Here is a 24,328-nt window from a genome sequence, read left to right as displayed (position 1 = left end):
TTTCCATTAGTAGCACCGTCAGAAAAGTCTTAGGAAGATGTGAAACTCAAGTGGCAGATACAAGTTTTCCAAGATTGTAATTTTCGCTTGAAAACCTTATTTCATAATTGTTGATAAATACCAGCAGTTGTTTTCCTGAAATGACAGGCTCATTTCACTCATCTGAGAAAATGTCCACCCAATACCCAACTCTGAATGACCACAGTTTGTCTGTTGTTCTTTGAAGCAACACCCATGTTCCATGGAGAGAGGCTGGTTCCGCTCTCAATGGTCACACGGGTTCTTACCTGTGAGACAGCCATCGTGCGGGTTCAGCACGCAGGCTGTGCTGTTTGTTCTCACTGTGAGTGACTGGCGAGGAATATGACAGTTTCATGCCCCTGCCTTGATTCGTCCTTGGATAACAACAGCTTTGTTCACAATGCTTTTGTCCCATTAACACAAGTATCAACACAGTACAAAAGGCAAATAATGTCTTATTACAAAAATAATGTTGCATTTGTGGATTCTGAAAAGTTTCAGGGAAGGGCCTGTGGACAAGACTTTGAGAACCACTGTTCTATAGCAACACCCAGAATACAGCTGGCACTCTCAGCTCATCTAACTTCTAGGACTATAGGTGGCTACAATGAGGATCAACCTTCAATTTAAATAAGTCACTTGACATTAGAAACCTTTGAACCTACAAACCTGACAGACTCCAAGTTCCGCTGTGATTCGGCCCCCGCAGAGCATTACCTAGTCAGGGTTCTCGCACGCCCACAAGCTCGTATACTTACTGCGCACTGCAGTGCGGCGCTCTGTGCGCAGCCCTCCCCTGGGCCTCCACCTGCCCTCAGCGGGCCGGTACTCGGCCTGAGTTCCTGGCTGATTCCGTCGGGCACCTGGACGGGGATGTACTGGGCCAGGTGCCGCACGCAGCTGCAGCAGTGTTCCAGCGCCTCTTCCTTTGATGCTCCACCAAACTGTACCCGGAACATGCGACTCTTGCTCTGTTTGACACATCAAAAATTATCGTCAGTAGGGGGAATGTAGTAACTACAGTGTTGTTCATGTGAAACCTGAGCGTACGATTGTGTATCAATGATACCTTAATAAAACAAAATTAACGCCAGTGACCCCTGTCATACGGCTTTGCTTCTGTCTCCTGTGGTGGTGTGGGTGCTCCCCTTGGCTCGGAGAGGAAGCAGTACGCACAGTGGACAGTTACACTAGATTGTTAACATGGGTGTAGAAAAAGCGGATAATTCATTTTCTTCCCCACTTTGGGAGCTGTTCCTCATACTAAATTCAAATCACATATTGCCTTTAATTTGCTGTATAAGTTACATCCCTTGGCAAATCAGCAAATGTAGGAGAGACATAGTTAAAATTAAAAAAATTTGGCAACTACATCAGACTTATTTGATTGTAAGTTTAAAAATAGAACTAATTGTGGCCCCGGAAGATGACTGGTTAGCCAGAGGCGGGTAAGATTCCTCAAGGGAGGAACAGCCTAAGACAGGCACAGCCGCAGGGGGGCCATCAGGTGAGAAATTGGGGATCAACAGTGGTGAGGCTCAGAACCTCACCCCCCCTGTTTTGAGAGAAATCTTCTGCATCCGTGGATGTTTTATTGCCCTTGTCTAGCTCAGATTAGCACATAGTCTACAGGCACACAGCTGATCATCTACAATTGCTCTCTTACAGCACTAAACTATGTTTTCTACCTTTATCTTGCATCTACCTACCACTTCAGCATTTTATTAAAAATAAAAATAATAATAATAATAAAGGGAGAAATGTGGGATCCACATATAAATCAAGTATAAAAATCAAACGAATATTCGTATTTGACCTGATTGTTTATAGTTCATAATGCGTGATCAAAACCGAAAGTTTCTGTGATGAATGCCCTTGCACTGTTCACCATGTAACTTATTCACTATGTAAGAATTCGTTCACCATGTAAGACCTTGTTCGTTATGCTTCAGAAGATTGGAGACTGACGAGAATTAGGCTGGGGGTGGATTAATGATTGTGCATTGAGCATTGACTCTCCTATACAGAATTTTATTGTTAACAACCATTTGATCAATAAATATGAGAGATGCCCTCTCAAAAACAAAACAAAACAAACCAAACAAAACCCTAGAATCAATCACAGGTCAATATATAAAAATGAATTTCTTTATGCTAGTGACCAGCAATTAGAAATTGAAATTTAAAATAGTGTAAAAATAGTTTAAGTATTCAACAAAACATGTGTAAGACTGTGCACTGAAAACTGTAAAATATTTCTGAGACAAATGAAAGACAATGAAGAGATAAGTCATGATCATGGATAGGGAGACACAGTGTGGCTAAGATACCAGTTCTCCCCAGCTGATCCATAGGTTCAATACCATCCCAATAGAAATACCATCAGGCTTTGTGGTAGAAATTGACAAGCTGATTTTAAAATTTACATGTATCTAGAAGAGCTGAAACAATTTTGAAAGAAAGGACCTCTAACACTAATTGGTATAAAGACACTACTCAAGTCAGTAAGGTACTGGCATAAAAGTCAATATATAAACCAGGAGGACAGAATAGAGCTTGATGGAATAAAACTAAACAAATGATGCCTAATTTGACAGATTACAATATAAAGATAGAATGATAATATTGAACAGTATAAATGTGACCTAAGAAGATCATGATCTGAGTTTGTATTCCAAGGTCCTTGTTTTCTTTGAGAGGGGAAAGAAGATACTTCTCAACTTTTAAGTTTTGTAAGTTAAATATTTGTGGTGAAATATTTAAGGTAACTCTTAAAATAAAAATAAAACCAAAAAAAAAATAGAACTAATTGTAACAGTAAAGATAAACCCATTATTTTAGAAGTAGTTTTCTCTTTCTAGTCTAATACTCTGCCTACTTTAGAGATGTCAGTACAGGTGGCATACTTGGGTACCTTTGTTCAATTTCTTTGTAAAGAAATTCAGATGCTGGCTTAGCACAGTGACAGTACTTTTTCATTTATTAAATACATCACACTGCTGGCTGGAAAGTGTAACCACAGTTAACAATTCCTGCAAGTTCCTGTAAGCAAAAATTCCTTGATTTTTTCCTGTCCACAATTTATACAATTTAAGTTTTTAGATGAAGCTGCCAAGCAAAGCCATATACTGAGGTTATAGAAAACTCTTGGCGCCGCGAAGCAATGGATAAGGTGTCATGTTTAGAAGAACAGACACCACTACCCCTCTGCTGCCACTACTGACTTCTCTTCACTTGGTTTGTGTAACTTTTTCCCCCAAATATAAAAGTAGTCAGTTATCATTACCCTCTCCAACAATGAAAAAATATGAAAAGGATATATTCTAATATATACCCACAAAAGGATATACTGTGATATACACAAATGTATATTACAGGCTTTATATATATACACACACACACACACACACACACAATTTTTAAAATGGCACTGTTTTGTGATCTAACTTTTTACTTAACAGTAAATATAAAAATAGAAGTACTTCATTACTTTCAATAGCTGAAGAGTACTCCTTTATTTAACTGGCCCCCTACAGACAAACATTGTTTCCAGTTGTTTTTCCTATTATAAACCCCAAAGCTTGATAAGCACTTTTATACATATCTCTCTGTACATAAATGTACTAAAAGCGGACTTGCTTAGTCAAGAGATGTGTGCATTTTTATACCTGATGCCAAGTGCCCTGGGGCAGATAATACCAGCTTACTCCCACCAAGAGTCTGCTTATTTCCCCGCAGCCTCTAACACTGGACATTCTTATTCTATTTAATTTTTTTTAACCTGTTAGGTTAACAGATTTTTTAGAATTTCATTTCTTTGATTACAAATGAGGTTGAATGTTTTGCTTACGTTCACTGGTCATTTGCATTTTTATGTATTGCCTATTCACTTCCTTAGTCATTTTTCTCTTGAATGAATAATCCCCAGATTATCAAGAGTCATTGAAAGCTGATGTTCCCTGAGGAAGGGAAAAGAACTGATCAGAGAACAATACATTTGGTTTCTGCTGATTCTATGAATCTTCTTCTGTGCAACTGAGCTGATTTCTTGTTGATAATTGTTTCCAACTCACCCCAGTTTAGACTATATATGAAGGCATCTCTAGGACGTACCTTTGAGTGAGCTATTTCTATTGCTGATTCTGTAATTATCTAACCTTTTGAGAGAGCAGTTACATTAAAAATTGTACCTCGTAGCTAGACGAAAAGCTATAGGCAGAAACAGACTATTGTTAAGTGAATAAGTAGGGCAGAAAAATCTCAGAGCAACTGTGTAAGTTTAGAGGCATCTACAGGTGAGTATATGTAAGGAGCTTGGAGAGCCAGTCTCTTTGGAATGTATTCTGAGAAATGACGCTGTGATGTCTGACAGCTCCCTGGACTCGCGCTCCATGTTTGCTTCTGTAAAATTCTCAGATAGAATTTGCGCTTATCGTCCAAAGCCAGAAATACCACTTCAAGGCATGTGGACCACAGATAGAACTAAGAAACATCAAGAAAACTCTGAAAACGAGCTCTATCCCCATTCCGCGTCCTCAGGCCATGGGGCGCCACAGTGGAAAACCTGCCGCCAGGTCGACAGGTTGAAAATAGGTTGAAAATATCGATGAGATTTATTTATTTATTTTTTTAATTTTTTTATTTTTGAGAGGGCATCTCTCATATTTATTGATCAAATGGTTGTTAACAACAATAAAATTCAGTATAGGGGGGTCAATGCTCAATGTACAATCATTAATCTATCTCAAGCCTAACTCTCGTCAGTCTCCAATCTTCTGAAGCATAACGAACAAGTTCTTACATGGTGAACGAATTCTTACAGAGTGAATAAATTCTTACATGGTGAACAGTACAAGGGCATTCATCACAGAAACTTTCAGTTTTGATCATGCAATATGACCTATAAACCATCAGGTCAAATATGAATATTCATTTGATTTTTGTACTTGATTTATATGTTGATCCCACATTTCTCCTATTATTATTATTATTTTTATTTTTAATAAAATGCTGAAGTGGTAGGTAGATGCAAGATAAAGGTAGAAAACATAGTTTAGTGCTGTAAGAAGGCAAATGTAGATGATCAGATGATCAGGTGTGTGCCCATGGACCAAGCATTAATCCAGGCTAGACAAGGGCAGCAAGACATCCACGGATGCAGAAGATTTCTCTCAAAGCAGGGGGGGTGAGGTTCTGAGCCTCACCTCTGTTGATCCCCAAATTCTCACCTGATGGCCCCCCTGCGACTGTGCCTGTCTTAGGTTGTTCCTCCCTTGAGGAATCTTACCCGTCGATGAGATTTATTTTTATGCCATAATTAAAAGTCAGAGAGAGCTCTTTGCAGTGAATGAAAAGTTTTCAAGTATATACTAAGAGCCAAGAATACCAAATATACAGTCTCTAAAATCGTCTAAGGAGATTAGCTCAGAATTACTGAATTTCAAGTTGTAGCTTACATGGTTAAATTGTTCCCACCCTACTTCAAAACAATTTCTTTATTTTTGTTGAAGTATAGTTGATATTCTGCATTATATTGGTTTCAAGTATACAATATAGTGATTCAGCAATTACACATTATTAAATCCTCACCCCAACAAGCATAGTTACTGTCTGTAAACACAGACGCTATGTAACTATTGACTAGATTCTCTCTTTTGTCCTTTCATCCCAAAACACTTAATTTTAAGTTATTACAACTAATAGAAAATTCCCTTTTACACAGACTCTTTGAAGAAACAAGTTAAATGTAAGCGCTTGTCTTTACACCTGTCTTCATGTTGATAAATCAAAAGCTCTAGCGATTGAGATCTCTCAAATAAAAGGGTTTACTGAGACTTGATAGATGCTAGATGAGGGACTGAGTCCTGGGACGGGGCGTCTCTGCTTCACCAGCAGCATGGCCCGTTCACGGAAACAACATGTCCTAAGGAAAGTCAGCTCACTGAAGCGGGGAACGTCCAGGATGGGTGGTTAGTCCATAGGGGAGACTCGTGGATTGGTTGTTGATGATGGTCAGACACTGATCAGGCGAAAGGGGGATGTGTTCGTTCTGGGGACTTTCTAGGCGATTGTTGCAGTGACTGCTTCCAGAAATGTGACGTTTCTCGTCAGCTACGGCCTATCATGGCTTTGACTGATTACATTCCCTTTCCCTCTTCTCTGTTCTCTCTTTCCCTCATTCTCTGTTCACTTAATTTAGGACATTGCAGAATTTTTATTTAACAGTGTACTCACAAGAAAATCAGGCTTCACCTTCTGGGAGGCACTGGGCCCACTGAATTCTATTCACAGGTGTGAATGGCACCTCCATACAGAGATTCTCCAGTGCAGGCACTCTAGCTGATGTAACATGGTATTGACACGCGTGGGAGATGCGGGGCCCAGTTAGCACCAGGGAGGAGGGAAGCCAAGAAGATGGAGGTCTCACGAACCCACCTGGTTTTCCTTTTGGTTTTAGATTCATGACTTAGATCTGTAAGAAGTTTCCTATCAACACTAGGACTTCAACCAAAGCAGTTTTCTGAACCACAACTAGCAGTGAATTCTTCTACTGTAGAAAATGGGGGACGGTACAGAAAAGGACTGAACCAGAGAAGGGACTTCAGCCTTTTCTTTGATTCTTGGCTTTGAAACCAAGAGGGGATACTCAAAACCTAGGCCAGACAAAATCATGAAAAAACTCTTTGGTGAGTTACTAGAGGTGAAAAGTAAAGAACACAGTGGTTTAGGTTTACTCCTTTGAGCCAAAGTCCTTCAGATACGGAATTATATGTCAACTGTTGGTCAGCCGGCCAGGACCATTTTGATCAAAATTACTGAAAACAAGGACGCCCAATTTACAAGCAGGCAGGACGTACGCAGTGTGCTTATTTCAGCCAGGGAAGAAAGAAATATAATCTTCACTAGCCACAGAATTTGTTATATTAAATTGCTATTGAATGAGTGGAATTTTTATTTCAATATACTTCTCCCAGTTTTCAATTTAAACAATGGTGTTGGTTATGTAATACTTGGTTAACAAAAAGTTATCCAAGGAAAGAAACACTAAAGAAACACTTTGCCAGGTACAGCGAACAGAAGAATCTCTGTGTTCATTCAGCATTAATATATCAAGCTAATTGATCAAAGAAAAAAATCATCATCTTGGTGTCAAAAAGCTTTAGTGTCAAAAAAAATAAGCTCTTGAGAAAATTTAATATGTAATCCTGATAAAAGTATTAGTAAATAAACTCTAATGTAGATAATAACTCCTTAACATGGTAAAGAATATCCAGTCGACATCCTGAAGTGTTGTGATGCCAGAACACCCCTCCCCATTCAAGTCAGCAAGACACCACGGGCAGCGCTCCGGCGGGATTACAGTGCCCCGGGGGCCAGGGTGAGTCCGGGAGCTGGGAACGGTGGGAAGGATAAAGTGCTCAAGTAAAATGATCACTGCCTGTGGATTATAAAATTCCTGTCCTAGAAATTTAAAAATTAACAAAGTATCAGAGTTAATGAAAGCTTAGTAAGGAAGCTAATTTAAATTATTCTAATATATATATAAATTTTTAAAAATCCAGTAATAAGCTAGAAATATCTTTCACTATTCACAATAATAGTAACACAACCTTAATTATTAAAAAAATCTATGTATAATATGTAATATATACACAAATATAAGATATATAACTTCACAAATTATATTTCTATATAATGTGATCTCTACACATACAGTGTCTAAATACTTTGAAGAGGAAATTTAGACAAAAGCAGACAGATGATTCACAGAAGAAATGCAGATGAAATACACAAAAAATGTTTTCAAAGAAATGCAAATAAAACAAAGAGGCTCATTTCTGCCTATCAAATTGGAAACTAATTTTTTAATTTAAATGATATCTCCTTGGAGAGGATTTGGATAAACAAGCGTTCTTACACATTGCGAGTGCTGTAGAAACACAAGACCACCTCTCTGGAGGGCAAGTTTATAAAATAAATGTCCCTGGATCTAGGATTTCTATTTCAAGAATCTTGTAAATAAGTCCTTATGAAAATCAAAAGGTTTTAGAATAGTGAAAAATTGGGAATTAGTTAACTAAATCATGGTGCATCCAAGCAATGAAATACTATGTGGCTACCAAGAATCATGTTGTCGAAGATTAAGAAATGAGTTGGTATAACGTTCCTGATGTAATGTTATACATGACAAGAAATCAGAGCAAAAAGCACTCTGTATACTACAATCCTAAACTTAGAAATTATCTACATGGCAGTCCTGTTCAATTGCTATGAGCCAGTTCACACCAGAGGCAGGAAAGGCCAGACACTCGTATTGCTAATCTTTGCAGATGGGGGTGGCCACATCACACTGTTCTGGTCCATGAACCATAAGCAGACATCTGGGGACTGGGGGAGGTGGAGAGCCTCAGAGGGAGGTTCATGCTTTCCTCATAAAAGGGACAGATGAGGCTGGGTCTTCCTTAAATGGAAATAGAGTAGAGCTGCAGCAACCGTTTTGTGAATGTGAGGGAGAGGCCGAGGGAACTGCAAAGATGGTGGTGACCTTGGCACTGGAGTTGCTGAGCCAATGCTAGCGACGGCCTGTTTCTGGATTTCTTATTTAGTGAAAAATATAAGCCCCTGTCTTTGGGGACCACTAGTCCTGGATTTTCTGTCATACATCTGAACAGTACCCTACCTGATATGATATATATGTCTAGTAAAAACTTCAAAATGTTAATAATTATTTTTGAGTGGTCAAATTATGGTTTTTATTTTGGCCTTTCTAGTTAGAAATTTTAATAATACGTAACTAGGAAAACCCAAATATCAGACATTTGGTATGGTATAAATTTTAAAAGACATATAATATTCATTCATCCTGACACAGTCCTGGGCTCGGAGTCGGAAGACCAGTGGGTGGCCCAGTTCTCTGAAAGCTAGTTAGAACCATGGTTAGTTATATGCTTAAGTCAAATTCAGTTTTCTTACACATTAAATGAAAATGGGTTTCTGAATTTTTGCATATGTACCCCAGACTCCTTTGGCAGTCTGGTGAAGCCAGTAGACACATTCTCAGAATAACGTTTTTAATCACAAAATGCATAAGATTATAAAGAAATCCAATTATACTGAATACTGTATTGTAATATTAAAACACTAATTTGTGAACTAACAATACATGTTTCCTTATTAATGTACTCAATAAAAAGGTCTAGCAGGAATAATATCCACCAAAATTTTGAGGTAGTGATGAACATAAATGACATTAAGTCTGAAACAACTGTAATGTGATAGGAAAATATGTATGATCTCTCCCGGTGCAAAGCTCTACTGCTGCTGTGGTCTGATGCCTTACATTCCTAATTGAAGGAAATGATAAATTTCAACTAGAGGTCAGTGAACATCCAGTGCAAGTTCATGGACCTACTGAATTCTCTGATGACCCTTTAGTGGGCCTGTAGACCCCAGGTTAAGACACTTCTATGATATGCTCTTGAAGACCTCTTCCAACTCTCAGTCTATGAGGCCATTAAAAATTAGGATCTTTCACCTAAATTTCAATATTATCTACTCAGTGGATATCAACAGACTGGTTTTTATAGTTATATCTGAAAGAAAAGTAGTCCAGGTGATAAGTCTGCATATTTCTTTGATGAGGATCATTCTTTATGTTTAATATAGCTACAAAGCAAATAAATGGCAAAATTTTCTTAGTATTAAAGAGGGGAAAAATGAAAAGACATATTCAGTGAAGCATTCAAAATATAAACAGCTTTTAAACATCTAAATTGCAAGACAAATAATGATGATCCACACCTCTTCCCAATTTGTGTTTGGGGTAAGGAGGGGCCACACAGCTCTGTTAGGCAGGTACTGACGGATCAGACAAAACCCTGGCTCTTCAGCAACGTCCTCCTAACTAGGCTCCCACCTCTGGGCAGTCCTTGTTTCATGTTCTGTTCATAATGCAAACCTTTAAACATATGTACTCTTCCCAGCACCATTTCGCTGGCAAAAAGAAGCTCCCACCCCCCTCCCTATACACACTTAGAAGATGAGAGGCGTATGATCCTTTGCTTAAAAACAGTTGGCCACACACACAGCATCTTGCCTTTATCGTCGTTCCAAACAACAGACAATCCATGCGTCTTACAATCTTCAACCAGTTCTTGCTACCAATGAGTGAAAACCCTTCCTGAAACAAAATAATTAAGCAAAATTAGCAAAAGCAGCAGAAAGGGACAGGAATAACTGTGGCTGCTTTCCTATTAGAAAGTTGTATATTTATTCATTCTGTAACTTAGGCACAGTTGAATGTCTCAGTTTCACCAACTGCCAAGGATGATCCTTCCAGTAAGTCCTGTGTCCTAGTGTCCTAGCTTTTCCGGTGTGGTCAACATTAATAGTCTCAGCTTGTATTCCTTTTTGTAATCTTTTCAGATTGAAAGTCAGTAAATTAAAGATAGTAAACATCCATAGTCATATTTGCTATAAAATGTATTTCTGTGCCTCAAGTATTTGCCAAAATATCAGTTTACATTCCTGAAAGCCAATGGTTTCTATTATACTAGCTTTTTTTAATTTTTTATTTTGGTATCATTAATCTACAATTACATGAGGAACATTATGTTTACTAGGCTCCCCCCTTCAAGTCCCCCCCACAAACCCCATTACAGTCACTGTCCATCAGTGTAGTAAGAGCTGTAGAATCACTACTTGTCTTGTCTGTGTTGCACAGCCCTCCCCATGCCCCCCCCACATTATACATGCTAATCCTAATGTCCCCCCTTCTCTTTTTCCCTATACTAGCTTTTTATCTGACACATTCCTAACTGTAGTGAGATTTCTGTTCATGAGAATCTTATTTTTAGATTCTTATGAATGGAAAAATTGAAGTAATTTGTTTTTGGATACTGAATGTTTAGCTCTTCATTTTAATCTGGAAAAAAACAAAAAAGGCAAAGAGGGCAGTAGAGGGCACACAAGTCTCAAGAGAGAGATAACAGTTGGATCCTAAATGTGGAAAAGTAAGCTTTTCTGCAACTTATTAATAAAGTAAATATAATTGGACTAATAATTATGAACACTAAAAAACTAAGCTCCAACTATGTTGTCAGTGGATTTTCTCAGCCCATTAAAATGAAATATGTTTAGAATCCAGTAAAGTGAACCCAGGGAATGATAAACTGACGGGATGCAAACCTGCAGTGCATGTCCACCATAGCCAGGGAAGGCTGCTGGGGGGACTGGAGAGATCTCCAGCTCTTAGAAAACAATGTTGTCACTTATCCATTTGAACCATCACAAAATACGTCTTCCTAAATCTAAGTATGATAAAAGTTGCAATTTCCTGGAACTTTATAGCCTGGAGAAACTGGATTGATTCCTTGATATTTTCATGTCAAGAAAAAAAAAGGGTCAATGTTAATTCTAAGAGTTTTATCAATAGATCTTTTTAAAAATGAAAAAAAAAAGGCAAACACCTGTGATTTCTTAAAACTCTCAGAATTAGCAAAACAAAAAACAAAACCCATGTTATGTCCCAACCATGTAGATACTGTAATTTAAAATGACAGTATTTCAGGAATCTGGCACTCACACACTGCCTGTGGGAGTGCAAACTGGCACAGCTGTGATGGAGGGCAAGCTGACAATATCAAAATCACAAAAGCATTTACTCTTTCACCCAGCAACCTCAATACTGGGGGTTCATATCACAGACCAACTTGCACACATAGGAAGTGACACATAGACAGGTTTAAGCATTTCTGCATTTTTAACGGTAAAATGTTGAAAACAACTCAAGTATTTATATTAGTGGACTGGTTATATAAAGCATTGTACTGTATAGAATGGAATACGACACAACCGTAAAAAATACCATTATGCGTGTATCAGCAGCGTGCAGTAGAAAGAGAATTTGAGCCACATATGCAATTTAAAATTTTCTGATAGTCATATTTAATAATTTTTTAATGGTAAAACCTTAGTATTTTATTTAAGACAACATATCAGAAATAGTATTTCAACATGTAAACACTGAAACATTAAAATAGTACAAAAGTAAGAATGTAAACTAGATCTTGAAATTCAGTGTGTGTTTTTACACTTAACCTCACACCACATCTCAATTTGGATGCTATATTTTTAGTGGTTAAAGTGAAATGTAGTCCTGTCAAAACAATAAAGTTGATTTAATGGGAAAATATTTTACAGTGCTTCCATTGTTAAATCTAAATTTAAAATTGATTTTTAGTTGCACCAGCCACATTTTAAGGAGTCAGTAGTCACAGCCTACAGCTATCTCCTCAGACAGTACAGTTCCGAACGTATTGACCTCTAGGGCACATTGCTCAGCAAAAAGGCAAGCTACAGAACAGTGTCCATAATGCACTACCTTTTGTAAAAGAAAGGGAGGAAACACATAGTGTATTTTTTTATTATTTGCCCATATTTACATTAAAAAAACAGAAGAATTAGTATTCTAGTGACTAATCAAAATAGTTATCTGTAGGGAGTGGGAAGTGAGCAGGGCAGATGCAGGCAGGGGTTGGAGTAAGATTTTTATCATATGTCTTTATATTGCTTCGGTTTGAATCACATGACCCTCTCTTTAGCATGTACTTGGGAATCTTTGCAAACAAGGATACCCATTTCAATACGGCAGAAACTCAAGGAATGAGGTGGAAGGAGGATCTAAAGAAATGGTAAGTCTACAAGAACTCTTGTATTATCTTTACAACCCTTGTATAAATCCTGACTATTCTAGAATGTTTATTTTAATAGCAAAGAAATGAACTCTGTCCAGGCCTGAGCTTGCCTCTTCCTATCACTAGTCAGTCTGGGCCGATGAGACACCGTCACTGGCTATTCCATAGGTCTCTCCAGGCAAACTTGCCCAGCCTGGAACTCAGCAGTTTTCTCCACATACGCTGCCACTCCTGATGCCACGGAGCACCACACAAGCAGGCTGGTCACCCTAGTGATCAGTTGGTGTCATGTGTGGTTCCCCTTTCCTCACTCCTCCCTCAACACCAGTCAATCCCCAAGCCTTGAAGAGCTTGTCCCCAAACAGCTTTTTCATCTGACTGTTGCTGTTTACAGTGTCACTACTGCATCAGGCCATCACCAGTTCTCCCCAGAATTACTGTACTGTCCTCTAACTGGTCCCCTTTCCTTCAGGCCCAATTCCTCAATATATACTACGTCTCTGACAGAGTAGTCTTTGTAAAACAAGTCTGATGAAGTCACTCCCTTTCCATGCCATCCTGCCATCCCCTCCGCCCGGCCCCTACCCCCACCGCGAGAAACACCTGCAGGATAAAGTCCAAATTCCCCAGTGCATGTAAGTCTCTAACATTTGGCTTCTGCCTTTTATGTGTGATTACGTCCTTCAACTCCCAAATATACCCTGCAGTAGAGCCATGTTAAACTTCCGTGCAGTTCTGCAAATGTGCCACACTTCTCACACTTGATTTCAGTGTACAGCTTGTTCCTGAAATGTCCTTCCTTTATCACTGATCTTTTAAAGCCCAGCTTTGTCTCAACCATTCCCCGCAAGGCAAAGCTGATTAACCTCTCAGAATTCTGTGCTCTCTCAGGGTGGCCTTGTACTTATCATACTGTATCATAACTAGTGACATTTCTCTGTCGCCAATTAGAAGGAGGAAGAATCCCTAAGCAGAGCAAGGCAGGTTCTAGGATATGTCTTATTACTCTGTGAATGTTTAGCAACTATCAAAATGTTTAGCAAATACTACTGCATCAGCCCAGTAGCCACCCAGGTTAGGACTCGGAGCCAGGCTATGGGGGGCAAGCTGTGGCCTTCCTCCCTGACACCTTATCTTAACTGAATCACCACTTTATGGCTTCCTCACCCATCTGTCTAAACCATTTTGCCTTACATGTATCTTCTCTCTCTGCCTCTTCCCCCTGATTAGGGATTAATCTCTAATTTTTGCTCATCTCACCCTTAATCTCTCTTGGGTCACTGTATTACATCTCCTCATAGCACTCCACTTTTTTTCTCTCAGCATTTACCATAGTTTGTGTGTGTTTGTAGTAATTACTTGCTTAATGTCTATTGTTTCACCAGACCATGAGCCCCATGCAGGTAGCAGCTATGTTTATTTTACTGTTGTTCAAGATTCAGAAAGAGCTTTTTCATCCTAATGTCTTGGGAGTTGGTAAAAAAAACTCTGAAGTTCATTTCTATATTTTAGTTATCCATGTTCTGTTCCCCTTGGCCCCTTAATCATAAATAATAAGAGCAACCATAAATACAAAAAGAAAGCCATCAAAAGAAGGGAGAAAAGGACCCAAATAAACGGATGCAGAGATTAGCTGTAGACAATGTGATGTCCAAGGATGGTGGAGAAGCCGTCTGTGTCCTCGCTGTGACAGCCTGCTTCCCCTTCTGCTGGCTCCACCACTGAGCTAGTTTCTCCAGTGCTTCAGACCACTCTCAGGTCTGACTTCAGCTTCCAGTTTGAACAAGCAAACCAGAAGGGCACCCTGGGGGTCAGTGGGATTTAGGCAGGTCAATCAGCTTTAAAACCATGCCAGACATGATCATAAGTGCTTTGAAGAAAACAGCATTTTACTCTTATGGAATAACTAAAAAATACCCGCACCTGCTACAAATACCCCAATTCAAAGGAAAATAGCATAGGAGAATATGGTTACAAAAATAACTTGATGACTAACCATTTGACAATCCACCCAGTCCCCAAGCCCAGGGTATCATAAGGGTTTCTTGATGGATGTGAGGTGTTTAGGTGCCGCGTGATTTATTAAAAAAAAAAAAAAGATCCTGTGTTAAGCTTCAGAGTTGTGTTTCTGACTCACTTTCCCTGGAGCTCAGGGTTTGGGAGGTTCAAATTACACTGAAAACAGGAAACACCCTATTGTAAAGTAGCTGCTACTGAATATGAAGATAACAATGTACAGAGAGAAGCAAGCAAGCATAAGGACTGGGATTTTTAAAATTAAATTTTCAATAATCATAATCAATTGTTACTTATTAAGCTAATAAAAAGGGAGCAAAAAGATACATAATAAATAATTTACAGCTGGTTTGAGGATTAGGTTTTGATCTTAGATTTGAATGTGGATATTTCCACTACATTGGGCTTGGAGAAGAAACAACTGACAGGAAGGAAGTACTCCACACTCGGCATTACGATAAAACATCCTGCCTCAGACTCAGACAGCCCAAACTAACACGCCTATTCAGTTACGGCAAGAGTCATACTCTACCTGATTTATAATAAATATACAGTACAAGAAGCTTGATCAGATTCAGGTTTGTTTTTTTTCCCATCTACATGGGAAAAATTCTAGATGGGATTTCCCATCTAGAAATCATGATATGCTGTGAAAAGTCCTGATGCATATTAAGGGTCTGTTAAGTACTGGGTTATGTGCCAGGTCCTGTGATGGTCACTAGGGGCCCAAGTTAACGCACGCACGGCCCCTGTCCTCAGGACTGATGCTGTGGGGAAATTAAATACCCATTTAACAGTAACAGGGTGGGAAGCTGCATGTCTCCCCAGAATCACAGAAGAGGCTTCAGATTACAAGGCCCTGAGGAAATGGCCCTTGAACCAATTTTTTTAAAACTTTTGTTTTGAAATAATTGATTTATTTTTAACTTGTAATATAAATTTCCAACCATATATGAAAATACAGAAAATAGAAAAACAGTGTGGTGAACCCCCAGGCACCATCTTCCAGTTATAATTTTCATTACATGGCCACTCATTTCACTTACAACCACACAGAATCATCCCCACTCCTCTGATTGTTCTGAGGCAAACCCAGACACCTGTATTTCAGAAGGTATCTCTAAAAGCTAAGGACTCTTCTTAGAATACAACCATAAAACCACTATCATGCCTTTAAAAATGACCAATTCTTTAAAATCAAGTATCCTTGTCACTTCACATTTCTCTGATTTTTTTACACTGTTTCATTTTTCTGAATAGGGATCCAAAGAAGACCCACATTTGTGGTGACTGGTGTTCTCTCTATGAACTCTTGGTTCTTCCTTTCATCTCTTTTTCTTAACCCCCGCAATTTTTTTGTTGAAAAAAATGGGTCATTAGTCTCAAGATCAGGGATCAGCAAAACTTTTTTTCTGTAAAGGACCCAGATTTTGCAAGAGTAATCCAAGGTGGGGTGTGTGATTCCATAGGAACGTCTTCTCATCCTTTCTAATGAAGCCAGCAGCTATTGATCCTCACGGCCTAGACCCATTAATTTCATCAGTAGTGCAAAGTGATAGTTTTTTCATTTGTTGTTCACATCGATAAAGAGAAAGTTAGCTTCATCAATTATTTTGTTACTCTAGATAAAAATCTGTGGGACGCAGCCAAGGCCGTGATAAGAGGAAAGTATATTGCAATACAGGCCTAACTCAGGAAAGAACAACCCCATATGAGCAGTCTAAACTCACAATTAATGACACTAGAAAAAGAAGAACAAATGAGGCCCAAAGTCAGTAGGAGGAGGGACATAATAAAGATCAGAGCAGAAGTAAATCAAATCGAGAAGAGACAATAGAAACAATACAAAGAATCAATGAAAGCAAGAGCTGGTTCTTCGAGAAAATAAACAAAATAGATAAACCCCTAGCCAGACTTATCAAGCAAAAAAGAGAGTCTACACACATAAACAGAATCAGAAATGAGAAAGAAAAAATCACTACAGACACTACAGAAATACAATGAATTATTAGAGAATACTATGAAAAAGTATATGGTTACAAGGTGGATAACCTAGAAGAAATGGACAACTTTCCAGAAAAATACAACCTCCCAAGGCTGACCAAGGAAGAAACAGAAAATCTGAACAGACGAATTACCAGCAATGAAATTGAACTGGTAATCAAAAAACTACCCTAGAACAAAACCCCTGGACCAGAATGGGACCACTGACTTTTATCAAACACTTAGTGAAGACCTAATACCCATCCTCCTTAAAGTTTTCAAAGAGAAGAAGAAGAGAGAATACTTCCAAACTCATTCTATGAGGCCAGCACCACTCAAATACCAAAACCAGGCAAAGACACTACAAAAAAAGAAAATTACAGACCAATATCCCTGATGAGCAGAGATGCAGAAATACTTAACAAAATATTAGCAAACCGAATTCAGAAATACATCAAAAAGATCATCCATCATGACTAAGTGGAATTTATTCCAGAGATGCAAGGATGGTACAACATTCGAAAATCCATCAACATTATCCACCACATCAACAAAAAGGACAAAAGCCACATGATCATCTCCATAGATGCTGAAAAGGCATGTGACAAAATTCAACATTCATTCATGATAAAAACTCAGCAAAATGGGTGTAGAGGGCAAGTACCTCAACATAATAAAGGCCATATATGACAAACCCACAGCCAACATCATACTTAACAGCGAGAAGCTTAAAGCTTTGCCTTTAAGATCAGGAACAAGACAAGGATGCCCACTTTCCCTATTTCTATTCAACATAGTACTAGAGGTCCTAGCCACGGCAATCAGACAACACAAAGAAATAAAAGGCATCCAGATTGGCAAGGAAGAAGTTAAACTGTCCCTGTTTGCACATGAAATGATATTGTACATAGAAAACCCTAAAGAATCTACTCCAAAACTACTAGAACTAATATCTGAATTCAGCAAAGTTGCAGGATACAAAATTAATACCCAGAAATCTGTGGCATTCATACACTAACGATGAAGTAGCAGAGAGAGAAATCAGGAAAACAATTCCATTCACAGTTGCATCAAAAAAAATAAAATACCTAGGAATAAACCTAACCAAGGAAGTGAAAGACCTATACCCTGAAAACTATAAGACACTCTTAAGAGAAATTAAAGAAGATACCAATAAATGGAAAGACATCCCATGCTCTTGGCTAGGAAGAATTAATATTGTCAAAATGGCCAACCTGCCAAAGGCAATCTATAGATTCAATGCAATTCCTATCAAAATAACAATAGCATTCTTCAATGAATTAGAGCAAATAGTTCTAAAATTCATATGGGACCACAAAAGACCTCAAATAGCCAAAGCAATTCTGAGAAGGAAGAATAAAGCTGGGGGCATTATGCTCCCCAACTTCAAGGTCTACTACAAAGCCACAGTAATCAAGACAATTTGGTACTGGCACAAGAACAGACCCATAGACCAATGGAAGAGACTAGAGAGCCCAGATATAAACCCAAGCATATATGGTCAATTAATATATGATAAAGAAGCCATTGACATACAATGGGGAAACGACAGCCTCTTCAACAGCTGGTGTTGGCAAAACTGGACAGCTACATGCAAGAGAATGAAGCTGGATTATTGTTTAACTCCATACACAAAAGTAAACTCCAAATGGATCAAAGACTTGAATGTAAGTCTTAAAACCATAAAACTCTTAGAGGACAACATAGGCAAACATCTCCTGAGTAAGTATGTGCAACTTCATCCTGAACGCATCTCCTCGAGCAAGGGAAACAAAAGCAAAAATGAACTCATGGGACTACATCAAACTAAAAAGGTTCTGTACAGCAAAGGACACCATCAACAGCACAAAAAGGCATCCTACAGTATGGGAGAATATATTTGTAAATGACATATCTGACAAGAGGTTAACATCCAAATATATAAAGAACTTACACGCCTCAACACCCAAAAAGCAAATAACCCGATTAAAAAATAGGCAGAGGATATGAAGAAACAGTTCTCCAAAGAAGAAATTCAGATGGCTAACAGACACATAAAAAGATGCTCCACATCACTAATCATCAGGGAAATGCAAATTAAAACCACAATGAGATATCACCTCACACCAGTAAGGATGGCCAGCATCGAAAAGACTAAAAACAACAAATGCTGGCGAGGATGCAGAGAAAGGGGAACCCTCCTACACTGCTTGCTGGTGGGAATGTAAGCTAGTTCACCATTGTGGAAAGCAGTATGGAGGTTCCTCAGAAAACTAAAAATAGAAACACCATTTGACCCAGGAATCCCACTCCTTGAAATTTACCCAAAGAATACAACTTCTCAGATTCAAAAAAGACATATGCACCCCTATGTTTATTACAGCACTTTTTACAATAGCCAAGATATGGAAGCAACCTAAATGTCCATCAGTAGATGAATGGGTAAAGAAGATGTGGTACATATACACAATGGAATACTATTTGGACATAAGAAAGAAACAAATCCTACCATTTGCAACAACATGGATGGAGCTGGAGGACATTATGCTCAGTGAAATAAGCCAGGCAGAGAAAGACAAATGCCAAATGATTTCCCTCATTTGTGGAGTAAAACAACGAAGCAAAACTGAAGGAACAAAATGGCAGCAGACTCAGAAGCTCCAAGAATGAACTAGTGGTTACCAAAGGGGAGGGGTGTGGGAGGGCAGGTAGGGAGGGAGGGAGAAGGGGACTGAGGGGTACTATGTTTAGTATACATGGTGTGGGGGCTCACGGGGAGAACAGTGTAGCACAGAGAAGGGACATAGTGGATCTGTGGCATCTTGCTGCACTGATGGACAGTGACTGCATTGGGGTGTGGGTTGATAATATGGGTAAATGTAGTAACCACATTGTTTTTTCATGTGAAACCATAAGAGTGTATATCAATCATACCTTAATAAAAAAAGGCATCCTACAGTAAAAAAAATAAAATAAAATCTTTCCTGCATTACCTGTCAATTTACCTGAGAAACAAATATGCTTCATATCTTTAATATCCATTTTTGGAAATTAAATAAAAACAGTTGTTTTGTGAGAAAAGAATTATATAGCTGAATTAAACTATAATCCTTATCTGACCAAGTATATCTATATTGCCCATAGTTAAAATCAATTTCTGATCTAATTCCTGAATTACTAAATATAGCACTTCTGCTTGCATTCATTTCTAGTGGCACTTCAGCCATGTTATATCAGCACCACAGGCATCTTTTTAAACTTAATTTTTAGATTTCACAAGTAGTAGTAATTATAACCATGCAGTGAACCAGCTGAGCTAGGTATAATGCCACCTCTTGCTATTTCAGTGCAGCTTAGACAATACCAGCTGACATTAAAAGTAGAGTCAAGATGGCAAAGCTTTTTTCTTTTTTTTTAAAGAAGGGTCAAAATTCAAGTCCTCTTTCTCAGTTCTCACTATCTTCCACCATTAGATAATATGTGTGACAAAAGACCAAATGCAAAAAGTAAAGCTTTTAGCTTCTAAGAAAAACCTTTACTTTATGGAGCTTACTATAAGTTTACTGCATAAAAGGACTCAAGTCAGTATGAAAACCTTTGCTTAGAAAAAGAAAATACAAAAGCAGTGGGATGTTACTTCCCTGTCAATTCGGAAAAGATATACTCTGCGGCCAACCCCCCTTCCCAGGCGTGCTCCTCTCAAGCGCTCCAACAGCAGGAATAAAAGTAAAGAGAACGCCTTTTCAAATTAAGAGTGCCACGTTATTAAAGCTGCAGTGAGCCAAGTATAGTCGGAATTGTCTATAAACTACAACCAGGTAAAGAAGGAGAAGAGGAGCTGAATGTTGGATAAAAAAAGGTCCTAAATAGGGCAAAGGGCACTGGTTAAAAAAACAATGAAAGGTTCCCAGCAAGCCTGCACCAAATAAAATTTACATACACAGAACAGGGCAAAAAACTATTTTAATAAGAACCTTGGTGGATTTAGCAAATTTGAGACAAACCAGTTGAGTACACATGGTGGGACCTAACCAATAACACATACATATGTAATTGGTAAACTTACATTGACCAAATGTCAAACAAAATTTTAGAGAAATTTAAAACTTTGATTCATAAACATCTATAGGGCTGCTTCTACACTGCAGGAGCGGTGCAAGGTAAATAATATTAAAAGGTAAGTAAGACCCAGTGAGAACTCACAGACTAGTGAGGAAGGTAAACATGTAGTTTCCCAAGCAGAGAAGGGAAAATAAAGTCATTCCAGGAAGTAATGTACAAATGTACAGAGGAGTAGAGGAATCATGAAATGAACAAGGACTAGAATGTAATTTAGTTTGGCTAGAGAATAGGATGCAATTGTATTGGAGAAATTTAGGCAACCCAAGGTCCAGGGTTTCTTAATCCAGATTAAGACAGAATCTAATAAAATGTCTATACTCTCTAACAAAATCCATTAAAACAAAACTCATAAAAAATTTTTATGCAGCATATATGTGTAATCAATGCCTTAATAAATAACAAAAATTTTCAATAGCTCATTTCAGTCCAGCCCAATATGTACAATCAATAGCCTGCTTCTCCCTGCCCTCCTCCCCAAGTAGATTCCTGAGGGGATACAGTCAATAATATTGTAATGTCTTTGTATGTTGACAGATAGTAACTACACTTATTGTGGTGAGCACTTAGAAATGTACATAACTGTTGGATCACTATGTTGTATACCTGAAGCCAATGTAATATTGTAAACTAACTATATTTCAATAAAAAATGTATGTGGAAATAAGCCAGGCAGAGAAAGACAAGTGCCAAATGATTTCACTCATATGTGGAGTATAAGAACAAAGAAAAAACTGAAGGAACAAAACAGCAGCAGAATCACAGAACCCAAGGATGGACTAACAGTTACCAAAGGGAAAGGGACTTCCTGGTGGGAAGGGAGGAATAAGGGGGAGCGGGGGAAAGAAAGGGGCCATTAAGATTAGCATGTATAAGGTGGGGAGAGGCACGGGGAGGGCTGTAGTGACAAGTAGTGACTCTACAGCATCTTACTACACTGATGGACAGTGACTGTAATGGGGTTTGTCGGGGGGACTTGGTGAAGGGGGGAATCTAGTAAACATAATGTTCCTCATGTAACTGTAGATTAATGATACCAAAATAAAAATTTAAAAAAAGTAAAAAAAAAAGATCTCAAGTCAACAACACTTTCAGTAACTAGAAGATGAACAAGCTAAACTCAAAGCTAGCAGAAGGAATAATGAAGAGCAGAACAGACATAAATAAAATGGGGAGTAGAACAATAGAGGAAGATCAATGAAAGCAAAATCAGTGTTTTGAAAAGATTGATAAAATTGACAGGTCACTTGACTAAGAAAGAAAGACTCAAATTGCTAAAATCAGAAATGCAAGTGTAGATATTAATACCAATTTACAGAAATAAAAAGTATTATAAGAGAGTACTATGAACAGTTTTATACTAGCAGATTAGATAATTTAGCTGAAGTGAACAAATTCCTAGAAATGCATAACTGGCCAAAAGTGAATCATGGAGAAAATCTGAATGTACCTAGAAGTAGTAAAGAAATTGGATACATAATCAAAAACATCCCCCAAACAACAAAAAGACCTTGAGCAGATGGTGTCACTGGTGAAGTCTACCAAATACTTAAAGAAGAATTAACACCAATCCTCAAATTCTCCTAAAAACTTGAAGAGCATTTCTTGACTCATTCTACGAGGCCAGCATTACCCAGACACCAAAGCCAGACAAAGATACTACAAGAAAAGGAAACTATAAACCAACATATCTTATGAGTATATATACAAAAATCTTCAACAAAATACTGATAAAATAGTTGCAGCAACATATTAAGCAGGATTATATACAGTGACCAAGTAAGGTTTATTCCTGGCATGCAAGGATGGCTCAACAAATCAAAGTCAGTCAATGTAATAACACCACATTAACAGAATTAAGGAAGGGAGGGAAAAAACACATGGTTATTTCAATTGATGCAGAAAAAGCAAGAAACAAAAAACAAAAATCAAAATACCCTTTCATGATTAAAAGAATCCAACAAACTAGGACTAGAGAGAAAATTCCACATGGATAAACAAGAGGTGGTACATACATACACTGGAATATTATTCAGCCTTAAAAAGGAATGATATTCTGATAGCAACAACATGGATGAGCCTTGAAAACATTACATTAAGTGCAGTAAGCTACACACAAAAGGAAAAACATGTGACTCCTCTTATATGAAGTACTTAGAATAGTCCAATTCATAGAGACAGAAAGTAGAATAGTGGCTACCAGGGACTGAGGGGTGGGGAAGATGGGGAGTAGTGGGTACAAAGTTTCAGTTTTGAGAAGATGTCAAAAATTCTGGAGAAGAGTAGTGGATATACTTGTACAACAATGTGCACATACTTAATACCTCTGAACCCTAAGTACTGTACCCTTTAAAATGGTCAATTATATGTTACATGGAATAAAAAGGGGGAAAAGTAGTTTGAAAAAAAATACATATGTGGAAAAAATGTTCTTTCAAACATATTCCTGAGGAAGAATTTAAAATGACCCATTTCCAAACTTGGAGGGGAAACAAAGCCAGAGAGCATAGATCTTGAATTCTCTTCAACAACTCAAGAGGAGGGGAAACAACTGCTGGTTGTGGGCAAGAAGAAAGGGCTGGGATTCTTTCTGCCAAACAAGACCATAGCCCAGGAAGGGAACTCACATCAGAAGGCAGACCGGTGCTGAACTGCAGATTGGATTTCAAATCAGTAGGAAAAGGATAGTGTTAGGACAATCAGTTATCTATGTGGAAAAAAATAATATTGGGTTATATCACACTATACACAAAGATAAATTCCAGTAGCATTAGAGACATAAGTGCAAAAGGCCAAAGAATATGTAAATATTTCTGGAAGGATTTCTGAAACAAGGTATGAAAAGCACAAAACAAAAAGAAATAGATTGATAAATCCATCTACATAAAAATTAGAAAGTAATGTACAGCAAAAGCCACCATAAACTAGTTAGAAAAAGCCAACCACAGACTGGGGAAAGAGATTTGCAATCCGCAAGCTAGTCAGTCCATGGCTAAAGTTTAGTATCCAGAATACATGAAGTTATAACGTTGGTAAGTGATAAAGACAAACCAACAGGAAAACGGGCATGGGACAAATAAGTAATTCATAGATGAGGAAACTGAGCTGCCAATATGAAAAGATGCTAGAGCTCATTATAATCAGGAAAATGACATTGAAAAACAAGAGATCCCATTTCACATCCACCAGATAAGCAACATTTACAATTTTACTACAGGGCATTTCAAGCATGTACGGAAGTAAAGAGAATGTCAGATGAGCACCCACTGACCTGTCCCCCAATCCAACAACCATTCATTCATAGTCCTACTTCATCTATACTTCAACTGCCGGATAATTTTGAAACAAATCCTAGGCATCATAGCATTTTCTCTGTAAACATTTAATACCATCTTGAAAAGATGGGTGAAAGTCAGATTTATTGAGGTACAATTTACATACAGTAAAATCTACCCTTTTAGTATAGAGTTGAGTTTGACAAACCATCACAGTTG

The 24,328-nt window shown here is 38.1% G+C and overlaps 1 protein-coding gene across 3 annotated transcripts in view; it reads right to left on the bottom strand.

Moving 5' to 3' along the window:
* Nucleotides 1-24,328, bottom strand: part of REC114 (REC114 meiotic recombination protein) — a 64,572-nt gene that overhangs the window by 6,446 nt on the left and 33,798 nt on the right. For 2 of the 3 annotated variants that reach the window (XM_073212156.1, XM_073212158.1), the window contains 2 exons: nt 10,118-10,201; nt 780-992 (listed from right to left, as the gene is read on the bottom strand). In XM_073212156.1, coding sequence (XP_073068257.1) covers nt 780-992; nt 10,118-10,201 — 297 coding nt within the window. The remainder of the gene's footprint in view (nt 1-779; nt 993-10,117; nt 10,202-24,328) is intronic. The other variant, XM_073212157.1, reaches the window with a different exon arrangement.

Source organism: Manis javanica, chromosome 8 (genome assembly GCF_040802235.1).
Source record: "Manis javanica isolate MJ-LG chromosome 8, MJ_LKY, whole genome shotgun sequence".
Classification (NCBI taxonomy): Eukaryota; Metazoa; Chordata; class Mammalia; order Pholidota; family Manidae; genus Manis; species Manis javanica.
The sequence above is the reverse complement of the archived record's forward strand: the minus strand, read 5'-3'. Positions and strand labels throughout refer to the sequence as shown.